This window comes from Diplotaxodon limnothrissa, linkage group LG22 (genome assembly GCF_057381915.1).
Source record: "Diplotaxodon limnothrissa isolate DT_005_m linkage group LG22, D_limnothrissa_male_GT1.1, whole genome shotgun sequence".
Taxonomy (NCBI): domain Eukaryota; kingdom Metazoa; phylum Chordata; class Actinopteri; order Cichliformes; family Cichlidae; genus Diplotaxodon; species Diplotaxodon limnothrissa.
This window is the reverse complement of record NC_140616.1, coordinates 22,565,012-22,578,639: the sequence shown is the minus strand read 5'-3', so window position 1 is coordinate 22,578,639 and position 13,628 is coordinate 22,565,012. Positions and strand designations below refer to the sequence as shown.

Genomic DNA, 13,628 nt, shown 5'->3' with positions numbered 1-13,628 from the left:
GACATTAGAAATCAGTGATGTGATGGTTAAAATGTGTGAACAGGATGCCTGGGATAGTGATGAAACCAGATCAACAGAAGGAAAACAGAAGGAAACAGGCCATTGAATCAGCAGTATGTGTGTCCTTACTGTCCATTTGTCCATAGACACTATCTATTTTCTGGCCTGTGAACACTGACTGTGTACATTTTTAACAATGTCCTAAAGAATGATGGTGGGGGGTGATGCAGGGGTCTTGCTTGGTGGTGCTGATCTATTTAAAGGGCAATTTAATGGTGTCTACCTCGTTAAATGTGAGGTCATGTTTATTTGTAGAATTAATTGTTCTGAACTGCATGTAAACTAAATTACAAGAAAGAGGAAGACCTATTATTTGAAATTTGTAGGTTACTAAATGCATAGTGAAGCAGAGAAACTCCCTGAACAGGTGCATATGTTCACTATCATTAAATATATCTCACCCTAAAACCAACTGTTGCTGAGTTCAATCACAACTTTTTTTTATGTAGCAACAATTTAAAATCCTAAAAATTTCAGTAAAACTTAATAGTAACACACCACACCAAATACTTCGTTTTGGTATTGTAATGTATGCCTATATTTATTGTGTTGTATTTTGGCTTTTCAATATAATTCTAGCAATTCATGATTTAAATAACACACCAGGGCAACATGACTGCAGCGATGACCTCCCCCTCCCCCCATCAGAGTTTGGTGATGTCGTCCTTGTGTCAGAGCATGTGGGCAGGTTGTGCAGTCACACGGGAAGGTTTCTAGCACATTAAAAAGTAAGGCACTAAATAGTCTGAATCCAATAAACAACAACAACAACAATGATGACATGGACCAAATAATAACAATAAAATTATGACAATATAATAATTAAAATAAGCTAAAAGCTTAAAAAAACACAAACATAAAACACAATTAAAACACACATTTGAAGGACACTGAAATAAAGAACACAGTATGAAATTCCTTCCCCTGCCTTTAAAAACTCACTTCATTCACAAAGTTTTTGTTTCGCTTGTGCTGTTGAGGGCAAGACAGATAAAGACTATGGCAATAATATTGAGTATTTTATGGGTTTTGTGTTTCTATAATGGCTGCAGGTATTTTAGGTTAAGGGCTGCACTGAGGTGCCAATCTAGCAACATCTTTTAAGGAAAAGATAGGGTTATGTGGGACAGAGCAAGAATCCTGAGAAGGAAGAATGGATGTACTCTGTAGAATATAGGCCATTTGCCTGATCTGAAGGCATCTGGACCCATACCTGGTCACCCTCCTTCAGCTCTAAGACTGCACTACCAGATGCCTGGTCCATGTAGCCTTTCTTGTATTCATCATATGTGTAAGTGGCTGGTACATTGTTCTTATACAATGCTACCCACAGGCTAGTTCCCTTTACATGCATGTGGTATGCAAAGTAGTATATACCAGATAAAGGAGCAGTGAATATGCCAGTAGAAGAGCTGTAGGCATTTTGCCCATTGTAGAGGGTCCTGTCAAATTTGATTGGCATGCCTGAAGGAGGGAATGGTGTGGTAAGGACAGCTGTGAAGGCTGGTGCCACAGAGGCGGACAATGGAACTTGACTATATGCAGGGCCTTTTCTGTCATCTGGAATTTCTCCCCCATCTAACTTTGAACTCTCTGGCCCTGCAACAACTGTATGGCCATTTCCTGGAGGCCCAGGGGGTCCTGGAGGGCCAGGAGGCCCAGGTATGCCATTAAGTCCAGGGGAGCCTTGTTTCCCTGGAGGACCCTGGGGACCTATAGGACCTTTCTCACCCAACTTGCCCAGCCCTGGAGGCCCTGGAAGTCCTTGTTCACCCTTTAGGCCAGGGGGACCCTGTGGACCCATGGGACCCATGGGCCCCTGAAGACCAGGAATGCCCGACTGGCCCCTGGGGCCTGGAATTCCCATAAACCCTGACTCCCCTTTAGGCCCCGGGGCACCTGTTATACCAGGATTCCCAGGGGGGCCAATATGCCCAGCCTCACCTTTAGGTCCAGGTTTTCCGATAGGACCATTGGGCCCAGGGATGCCCTTTTCCCCAGGCATACCAGGTTTTCCAGAGTGTCCATTGGGGCCTTGGTCACCTCGAAGGCCAGGCAGTCCAGGAGGACCCCGGGGCCCGAGCTCTCCCTTCTGTCCTGGTATTCCATGTTTTCCTGGCAATCCCATTGGACCTTGAAGTCCTGATGGTCCTGGTTGTCCATCAAGTCCTGGCTTCCCAACTGGTCCAGTTGGTCCTTGTTCTCCTTTATCCCCCGGGAGACCTGGAAATCCACCATGTCCCTTTTCTCCTTTTAGTCCATTTGGACCAGGTTTTCCATAGCCATTAGTTCCAGGCATTCCAGGAGTACCCCTGGCCCCAGATTCACCTTTTGGACCTTGTGGACCTGGTGCTCCAGGAAGTCCATCTAGCCCAGGCTTCCCCAACCCAACTGGCCCTGGCAAACCTTGTAGTCCCGGGGGCCCTGCCTCTCCTGGGAGTCCGTGATCACCTGGGAGTCCATTATCACCTTTAGGACCAGGTACTCCAGGCAAACCTTTTAGTCCTGGTGTGCCAATACCTGAAGGACCAGGTGGTCCAATACTCCCTTTTGGGCCAGGAGAACCCCTTAGACCTGGAAGCCCTGGATTCCCATTTCCATTCTCGCCCTTAGGCCCACGATCACCTGGTGGGCCAGCTATACCCTTTATTCCTGGCTCGCCATGGACCCCAGAGGGGCCTCTCATACCTGGAAGCCCAGGTTTCCCATTCAAGGACAGTCCAGCTGGGCCAGGAAGCCCAGGATGCCCGGGAGGACCACGGAGACCTGGTTCACCACGAGGGCCTACCTCACCATTAACCCCAGGCATCCCCTTTGGCCCAATCTTTCCTGGGAGTCCCGGAAGTCCAGGCTTACCAATTCCCGTAAAGCCTGAAGGTCCCTGAGGACCTGGTGGGCCTTGGGAACCAGGCTTTCCCAGTCCAGGTTTCCCTGGAACGCCTGGTGGTCCAGGGGGACCTCTTGGTCCTGGTTTCCCTTGGGGGCCGGGTTCCCCCTTCACTTCCATCATGGGTGGCATATCTAGAAAAAATATGTACAGGTTGTTAGGACTACTGTTACAGGTATTATTATTATCATCATCATCATCATCATCATCATCATCATCATCATCATCATCATTATTATTAAGTACTTTAAGTAAGTATTTTTTTAAATTGCTGATGTCCGAGAGAAAAGATGTCATCTCAATCCACACTACTATGGTGACTGGATTTTAATAACTATCTGTAATACAATTAGTTGAATTCTTTGAGAAGAATAGATAAGATTCTCTAGACTACTTTATACTACTTTGTACTTAGCTGTTATGGAAACTGACAGACTATCCATCTTTTCAATCAACAAGTGTCTGTGAGTTTATCATTAAAGAACTGTTTGAATCAAAAGATATTTTTTATTGAAGAAATTTTTCATTTGTAAAAATACTGGGTAATTTTTTAAATAAGAGTTTAACTAGTACTACAAAGAGAAGGCATAAAACCAGGCTGGTTGTGTTCTTCTGTTGTGAAATCAAAGAATTAATTATCTACATACAAGAAACACTGAAAATTCGAGAAATACACAAAATATATTACATGATTATTATCTAAGAAATTAATACTTTGCATACTTCAGTATGAGTTTAGAGACTGAAAAGTCATATCTTAATCAGTGGCATAATTCATTTCCATTTCATTTTCTTTTACTTTATCAGTGCTGTGAGTGGCTGAATATTACCCAGTCTGAAGGTACTCTATTAGACTAAATTCTGGAAAGGTCACCAGTCCATCACTTGTTATGTAATCACAAGTGACAAACACTTGTCACTGAGTTACCTTTGATGTTGTCCTAACTGACTCAGTTGGAGTTCCTGTTAAGGTTATTGGAGTTTACTTTTGATTTTGAACCATAGAGGAAAACAGCATTAAAAGTGTGCCACAGGTTGTAAACTCTGTCATTAATCTTTCCTATAACAGTGGAGTGCAACACAGCCAGGCTTAAACAGGAAAAAAAAACAAATAACACAGTTACTTAGCAACACAGTTCCTGTCTATTGCACTCCAAGTCTGATTAAATGGTGAATGTTAGCTAATAACAAGGAGATCTTTGTCAAATAGAACTGAGGTTGATTGCAAAATGTCTATTACTTGATGAGCTTGCCCTATCTGATCCATTTAGTCCTTTAGTCATATGAATTGTTATTCTTAAACCTTGGTTTAAGGTTGATGTGGTTTCCTGTTTGCTGCATCCTGTTCATCCCTAGAATGTCACCCTTGCCAGGCCTTTGAACACTTTCCAGAAATAGTTCATGGCATTCCTAATGGAACCATGGACCAATATTGCCCCCTACAGACAGCTGAAATTTTCAAGCAGTTTGCTATTGAGCACACCAGAAAGATCATTGCTAGTGTTTGCAAATGACTTAGCACAATTGCTGTTTTACTGCAAGGGATAGCATAATGTGTGAGGTCTGTGAAAATATGAGGCCAAAGAAAAAGGACTGACAGGCTGCATAGTGATCCACAGAGCTGTTTTCTTCCTGCACATAGCAGGATAATATTTTCTTTTTTGCTATTGTTATGCTACATATTTTGTTCTGTATAGTGTTGTGTATATTAAGGTTTTTTTGTTTGTTTGTTTTTTTTTTACTGTAGTTTAGTGTATTGTGTGACCATAGGAGGAAATGGTTTGGTACAGTAAGAATTTGCTGTGACAGCTTGCATGAAAAGACTTTTAGGAAATTAGAAGATGAGGATTTCAGCATTTCAGAATCTGACAAAGTGTGTAAACATTTTGACCACTATAATTTACATAGTGGCTAAAACTTACTTACTGACAGCTCCCTAATTTTGACACATAATTTAATGTTTGGGATGAGATGCAGCTGTTTGTGGGTTGTTTTGCTACATGTATGAGCTGTTATGTGAAATGAAAAAAAAAAAAAGAAATTTCAAAAATGTTAAGACAAATATGTCAAAATAATTCAGAAGAACTGCACCGTACCAGACTATTATTTTCTGGGGTAACTGACTTCTGTTGTGTATCAAAGTGAATGCTATACTACGCTGATATAAACAGCACAAGAGGCTTTACATGCTGCTTTGTAATGCAAAAGAGCACTTACATTTGCATGTACTTTTAGAGAGCGATTTTATTTTTCCTGCAGTGGTCACACAACAAAGTAAAGAGAAAAAAAACACAGACAATTTATAGAGCAGTGCACAGAACAGAACTAGTCCACAGTGCCACAGCTTCTCAGTAACCTCACACAGGGGCTTATCCCTCCATATGTCTTATCTATGGGCATCCTCTTTCCTCTGTAAAATGTTTACCTGAGTACCTGGTCCTTCATGTTGACACATTTTCATAACTCTGATGTGCTCAAGTCACTTCTCACTAATCAACTGTGGGATCGCAGAGTTAAAAAAAAAACAACTAAATTTATTACACAGCATCAGATGACTCACAGAAATAATTCTGGAGAATAAAGCTGTTCAACTGAGACACAACCTACTTCAAAAAGTGTTAAACAGCCAAAACCTGTTCACACTGTAGGGAGCTGTGCTGAGAATGCTAAATGCTCTCACTGTTTCTCTTTCATTTCATTCATTCAAGACTTTCTCTAATTATTTTTTGCTAACTTCAACTGTTGTTTGTTTGAGAAGTGAGCCAACAAAACTGAGAAAAGCTATAAAATCTAAAACAAAGTAGTAAAAGCATGCTATGCACTGTGCACACTGTAGTATTGTACATTTATGAATGTTTACATTTAAATAAATGCAGTCCCTCTGATAGGATGGGGAGCACAAGCAGTCAGAAGATTAGGTTGTTAGGAAAAACTTGAACATATAACATTTTACAGCACCGTTAATATAGCACACACAGAAGAAAAATTAGGTGCCTCAAACCAGAGATAATGATATGGCATTATTTTTTGAGATATTAAGCCAACCCAAAAAGTCAGGCTGTCTTAGCCGACTGTGGAAAAGAGGCAGTCAGCTGCTCCATTAGAGGACTGAATAATTTCATTAGTAATGCAGTGTGGACACATTACCACACAGTGGCAGCAAGCTCATATTCAATGTACCACATATATCAGAAATCCAACTTCTGCCACATTCTTTTCAATTCTATTTATACAAAGCATGCCTTTAGCTGAGATACACTCCTTGTATAGGTCTTTGATTTTTTTTGTCTGCCATGACTGGGACAGTTGTCATCTTATTAGCCTGTCTGTCAGACCAAGTGCAAAAACGTGGTTCTGGTGACACCTACTGAAAGGTGAATTCCAGCAAAGACCAATGACATATTTCAATTTGATGCTCTATTATGCCCTATATCTTTTAATTATGGTGCCACTGGCCTTGCGAATGGTGTAGTTCGAGTTAGATTAGAACTGATTTAATCTTTTCTAGATTTTTTTTTTTTACATTCTCTCCTGGGGGATATGTAATAAATGGTGATATCCAGTTGGTAAGACGAGCGATTTTAGCACACAATGTGCAGTCAGAGCTTCATGTGATTTGGTGCTTTAGACATAAGGCTACATTTTATGGAGGTAGTTCATAACCCCAGTTATGGGATGGGTGGGATGCTGTGTAAAATGTAAAATGTGTGTTTTATAAAACACTGAATGCAATCATATGCAAATCTCAAAACCCCATATTTTATTTAAATTTAAAAAAAAACTTTTAGAAAACATCAAATGTATAAACCGAGAAAATGTACCATCTTAAGAAAATACTAAGGTCATATTTTGAATTTGATGTCAGGTAAACGTTTCATAAATGTTGGGACAGCGCAGTGTTTCTCATTGTATAGCATCCTCTCTTCTTTAAACAACCGTCTATAAATGAGTTAGAACTGAGGAGACCAACCGCTGGACTTTTGGGAAAGGAATGTTGTCCCATTCTTGCCTGATAGAGGATTCTAGCTGTTTAACAGTCCTGGGTCTTTGTTGTGTTTTTTGTTAAGGTGGTCTGGACAGAAGGCAGGCCAGTTTAGAATCCGCACTCTTCTACTACAAAGCTGCGCTGTTGTAACAGATGCAGTATGCAGTTCAACATTGTCTTTCTCAAATATTCAAGGCCTTCCCTGAAAAAGACGTCATCAAGACGGGCGCATACTGTGTGTTTCTCTAAAACCTGTATTTTACTTTCAGCATCGAGCATCGTGCAAGCTGCTAGTTCCATAGGTGTTAATGCACCCCCATACCAACAGAGATGCAGGCCATTAAACTGATCACTGATAACAAGCAGGATAGTCCCTCTCCTCTTTAGTGCAGAGGATGCATGTTTTCTAAAAACACATTAATTTTTCTGATTTGTTTTAACAAAAAACAGTTTCCCACTTTGCCTCAGTCCCTTTTAAATGAGCTTTGGTCCAGAGAAGTCGGCAGCATTTCTGGACCATGTTGAGTTCTTTGCACGATGAGCATTAATCTGAGTTTTTCTGATACACCGGCTACATAGGGGATGACAATGTTGTTGTGTCAAAAACTGGTTCACCCGAAAGACAAAACTCCAAAACACAGACTTAACAATGTGGTGTATGCTGTACAGTGCAGCGAGGAATGCCCAGACCTCTACATTGGAGAGACCAAACAGCCACTTCACAAGCGCATGGCACAACACAGAAGAGCCACCTCCACAGGACAAGGCTCAGCTGTCCATCTGCATCTTAAGGATAAAGGACACTCTTTCGAGGATGCCAATGTTCACATTTTGGACAGAGAGGACAGATGGTTTGAAAGAGGAGTGAAAGAAGCCATTTATGTCCACTGTGAGCGACCATCTTTGAACAGAGGCGGGGGTTTACGACACCAACTGTCTGCCATCTATAATCCAGTTTTGAGATCCCTTCCCAGACGCCTTAACGCCCACTCACATCCTGGGCTAGCTGACCTCAGGAATTCGCATGATAAAGTGGGGCCAGGTTTCACAATGAGCTCACCCGAAACCCTGGCTGATTGGGACCCACACCCAGTTTCACACCTTGGCTCAGGCGATTAGAGGATCATCAGGGGGTCCTTTTGTCCCTCTGTGGGGGGACACTCCCACTAGGTTTATATCTGGGACTCTCCACCATTTGACCTTAGAACTGAAGAAGCTTCTCGGATGAGAGGTGAAACGTCTTCAAGCAACTTAAAGAAGTCCAGATGCTTTTCTTTACAACTTTATGAGTTTTACAAATCTGTACAATCTGTTTTTTTGATTTACATTTTATACAGTGTTGCAACTTTTTTGGAACGGAGGTTGTAAAATGGCAGTTATCAGCGTTTTCCAATGACCTAAATGACCAATCAGTAAAGTGTGAGGGGACCTATTAGACTGCTTTTAGAGGACCAAATGAGACATAAAAGGGCTACATATGACATACTCACAGGAACTACTCACCAACATAATGTCCTTTGCCCTCGCGAAACGGAGGTCCAATAGGCCCCTTCATCATGGGCTGAATGTACTTCATGTGGGGTATGGGGGCGTACCCTCCGGCAAAAGCAGGCACCACAAGCATCAGTAGCACAGAGACAGGAGCCAGCAGCATGGTCAACAGCATCCCAGGCTTTAGGTGTCACACGCAAAGAACTGAAGGGAACAGAGAGAGGACACAGAAAAATAAAACCCACTTTCACTCTTTGGTCCATCTTACTGAACATTTTACAATGCCAGACATTCAGAAAATCACTTAAGTGATGCGAGAATTTAGCTCCGTGAGTGTACATTTATTGGTAATGGCTGTTAAATGAATTTACTTCAGGTTTCTGAAGCATGAGCAAACACATTATTTAGGCACAAAAATAACATACAGTTATTACAGTATAGTATTTGTTCAGCATAGTCTAAGGCTGTGTTTGGTTTAGATGGCACTTGGCAACTGCGTAACTTTCATTTCTTCATTTTCACAACCACAATCAGACTGCTGACCAGCAGCGACTGTAGGTGTGCTGGCTTCAAGCAGCGTGTTAAAGACTCCTGTTTCCACTGCAACTCTCCCGTGAACTCTTTTAATCAGCTGTCTTTGAACAGATGACTGTCAGGAGTTATTTTGTGATGGTGTGACATGCAAAATGTCATTTCAGGCTCACGCTGCTTGTTTTTAAATGCCAACCATGTCGCGCTTAAAAACTCAGAAAGAACAAGACAATGCACCGCACAGCCATGAAAAACTATGTGCCTTGAATTGCTTTCTTTAAACTGGCTCATCATCCATTTAGGGAACAGAATAATAATAGGGCTTAGTGGCAGCACTGGAGGCTGGTTTGATTTCTGACAGTTACTTTGATAACTTTGGGTCATTATTTTAAGCACAAGTAGAATTCAGAACCACTGTAGCCATGCTATAGCAGGTCTCAGTCACTATGAATCATATAAGGCTCCCGGTCAGTGTGTTATAGCAGCATCCTGTGTAGTTACATGAAAAAATAAATAATGGCATCCACAAATCTCTTCTTTTATTATGAATGCCTGTCTTGTCGTGTTCATTTTGTGAGTTTGAAGCTTGTTAGTCTCTGCATTCAACAGCAAGAAGAGCGATCACTCTGAAAGCACACGCCAACACTAACTGACATTTGCTAATCTGAAAATTGCACATTGCTGTTAATTGGCAGCATCATTAGGAGTAATTGGGGGTATTCACAGTGGTTTTTAAATCACAGATGCTCAGAAAAAAAAGGTGTGTTTATTGCCACCATATGTGCTGACTCCAGGTCTCCTTTACAGCTTTTCTCCTGCTGTGTGTTTTTTTTTTTTTTTTTGTGACTGTTTAATAATTGCATAGCTAGATTGTTCAATTCCTGTTTTAGAGCAATTTATCAAAGTGTTTGGGAATTTTTGGGGTTCCTTTTACAAATTATGATTAGTCTGTGGTTTATGCTTGCTTATGCTGTAAGGAAGAATCAACGACCTCTCGATAAGTGTTCAAATCAAAATGTAATCTATGGGAAATCACGAAAGCGCAGAAAAAGATGTTAAGAGAAATAAACAGGAGAAAAAGAGAGCCGCGTTGGTAAGACGCCGTTTGCTCGCTGGCCGACTTTCTGGCTGGCTGGCAGGGGAGCTCGTCTGGTATGGGGGTCTGCGGTTTTTGGTGCAGATGCAATTTAACAGGCAGCTCTGGATGCCCACCATTCTGCAAGGCATCACAGAAACTGTGCACGAACAGGGACAAGTCACAGACAGGCACTTGGGAGACCTTTGCAATCTGTTTATCAAGTATTTAATTTGTAGAAAAGGTCTGCAGTGGATGTTAAAAATGCAATCCCGTCTGTCTGGCCACCGCTGGACTCATACGAGCTCTCTCTCACACAAGAACACCCACGTAACAGAACACACACTCTTGGTACGCATGAGAAAGCAGAAGACTTCTAGAAAGCAGTTATACAGGGTGGCTTAAAAATACTTGAAAACCTGTTAAGTTTCACCCACTTTCACATGAAATCATTCCATTCAAAACACATCATAACAAACCCCAAGTCTGAACGTGGAGTGGAGGGGGCTCATGATGAATGAAAGCCTCTTTCAACCATTAAACAACGAGCAGGATCCAAAGTTACAGCGCGAAAGCTTCGTCTGGCAGGACGGGTGACGCATTATACAAAACAGATCTGACCGAAAAAAGACAGAATACAGCAACAGAGCCAAAAACACACAAGGACAGAGCACAAAAGGAACATTAACGAAGAAATAAAAGAGAGTGTCGCAATGAACGGTGAAAGGGCACCACTCATTCATTTTGTTACAGAAGTGATCATCACTTCTGCTTTATATCTATCTTTTGCAGCTTTGCACCTCCCTGTGGCCGTTTTAAGCCATGCTCTGATGGTTTTCTATGGAAGGGCACTTCATCTCTCATCATCATATCATTTCTGAGAAAAGCCAAGAGTACCTGTGGGGCGTACTCGCATTCTCCACATAACTGTATGAACGAGAGGATTATTAGCTGTGTTAATATTATCAGATGATTATGATGATAGCATATGGAGTCATAATTACAAGATCATTTTGTTTGCATCTCTTTCACCGCAGCTTTGCAAATGGAGCATAGATTTCCCTTAGGTAATCACCTTTCTTGAACATGCATTGGACATCACTTAAAACGAGCCAAAAACCTTAATCCACGCAGGCTCTGAGCCGCCAAAGCATTCTCGGCATCTTCCAAACCCAAATTCAGAAGCATCTCAAGTGGCTTGCTCAGACAGACGAGGAGACACAATTCCCTTACTGCTGCATCTACCTTCTAATATAATCAGCGCTGAGGAGGTGAGCTCCAAGGTACTCTGCTTCCATTTCCCCTAAGCTGTGCATATGCAGGACCAGACCGCCAGACATTTCCTAAACCATGCGGCACAGACAGATTACAGTAGGTACACTGAGTGTGAGGGTTCTGTGTCATGGGGGGAAGAGGAGGTGATTGTTTTTGTGGTGAACATTTGAGCCGCTCCCTGAGTGGAGAACTCATCACCTTAACATCATGTAGGGCATTATGCCGGCTTTCATAAAAAAGAGAGAAAGAAAGAAAGAAAAAACACCAAATGGTTCAAGAACAACCAAGGCCTATAGCGGTTAAATAGTTTGGTTAAAACCACAAGCCTCGCAGGGAGAACGGCACTTAAAACCTGACCAAATATTTTAGCTGATTCATCCCATTCTGAAAAACCGTAGCCACAGCCATTACCATAACCGTTCCTAACTCCAACCATGAACCCACAAGTCTTACCCAGGTCCTATTCCCAGGATCTCTTCCATTATCAGCCCAGTTTTTTTGTGAATTTAACAAGCAAAGGTTGGAAAGAGGAGACATTCTGATACTATCAAGGGCGCTTCTTTACACTTTTGGCTCTGTGTGATGTCAGTTAAGAGTGGATATCCTTAAAATAGTCATCTCAGGCACACAGCTAGAGCCCAAATCATGTTCAAGTCCTCTGCTTGTGAGGGGAAGTCAATGAGATGAAAGATTGGCTCCCTTAGAGTGAGAAAGGAGCTGAAAATGGGCACAACAGCCATTGCAACCCTGGAATAGAGAGAAAAGGGAGAAGATTTTTCAAATTCAGTTTATACATTTGTGGTTTATTAATCAATCTGCAGTCTAGACAAGTGAGTGTTAATGCCCTTAGCAGATTTGTAGTTGAAATACATGCACCTGGAGATGTCAAGAAAAACAAATGCACAAAGTCTATTGAAAGACAGAAGAGAAGGTCTGCACAGCAGTTACGAAACACAGTTTGTAGTGAGTCTAAGGGCTTGTGTATGAAGGGGCGAGAAAAGTGAGCATGTTTTTCTTCGAGAATCACCTTCTTTAGTATGAGGTAATCCCTCCAACAGCCTCGGTGGCACGTTAAGGTGTCAGCTCCGAGCGTAATATTTGAGCTGCGGTCACAATTTTTGCTGGCTTTGAATAACTCAATATTGTGCAAATAAGCAGCAGGGAAACAGCATGGCTGTTCACATAACATGGCTGCGTGTGCATAAAGGTGGCCACTAAGCTAATGCATATATAATGAGACATTAACATCTGTTATTTTAGTTACCAGCAGCTGGAAAAATGTATGAAAAGTTTTGTTTGGTTGTTTCTCAGGAGAAAAAAGAAAAGGAAAAAAAAGTCCCCTTTGACCCGCCACAATAAAAGCCCCAATGTCCTCTTATTTGTGTTTCCACTGAATCATAAGTTAAGTATAAAGCAGCCATAGGAAACACAGTAAATAATTCTTTCTAATGTCGAGACATGAGGTAGACTATTTATACTGATCCACATGATATGTACATGACCACACATTTACAAATACCCAGGCACACCAAATCAAACAGCTCTCAGAAAAGCGCTCACTCACAGACATCATCCAATGATATACACCTTACAGGATGAAATACTCTTTATATCCCTTTACATTTACAAGAGCCGTGAGATGTCCAAAGGGGAACGAGTTTATGTTGACGCCACTGTTAAAGAGGGAGAACATGTGAGAATAAAAGGAAATAAAGGCCGAGTAAATTGTGGGGAGCTGTGGGGAGAGTGAAGAGGTCACAAAGAGGGTTTTCTTTTCTTGATGACTTCACTCAGAGGAACACGTCTAATATCCTAGGGCACTTAATCTGAGTGCAGAAGCAGACACGCTAATCATAAAACTGCAAGTCGATGTATTGTACTCATGAACAGGTCTCTGTGTGAGGGACAAAGGGTTAAAGCAGTGAAAGTGAGGCTAATTAGTTTCAGAATTATAAAGCTCCAGGACCTCACACATGTCCAATTGCATGGGAGTTTTACAAGGGACCATTATATGCTCTTCAGTTCCTAGCAGGAACAGCTTCAGGCCCATGAAAAGTAATCCATTCCAGCATATTAGCCAGACTAACCCCCATGCTGCTTTAGCAATTCATGCTCTATCACCTCATCTTATATGTAGTATTTGGAATCAGGATGAAGCAGAGAGAGAGAGGGATTTTGAAAGTCTGCAAAACACCCAGAGTTACCCCAGACCTGCCAAGAAGCGGATTACAGTATGCGGAGGAATTGGTGGGGGGGCAGACACCGACAGCTACACCTTTCCGTCTGCCCAATGCACCTCAACTCAATATGAGTACCTGATTAGG

At 41.8% G+C, this 13,628-nt stretch overlaps 1 protein-coding gene across 1 annotated transcript in view; it reads right to left on the bottom strand.

The window, feature by feature from the left end:
• Positions 1-989: 989 nt before the first annotated feature.
• Positions 990-13,628, bottom strand: part of col8a2 (collagen, type VIII, alpha 2) — a 59,328-nt gene continuing 46,689 nt past the window's right edge. The window contains exons 2-3 of the mRNA XM_085345989.1: positions 8,436-8,627; positions 990-3,081 (exon numbers count right to left, since the gene is read on the bottom strand). Coding sequence (XP_085202115.1) covers positions 1,178-3,081; positions 8,436-8,598 — 2,067 coding nt within the window. The 5' untranslated portion in view covers positions 8,599-8,627 and the 3' untranslated portion in view covers positions 990-1,177. The remainder of the gene's footprint in view (positions 3,082-8,435; positions 8,628-13,628) is intronic.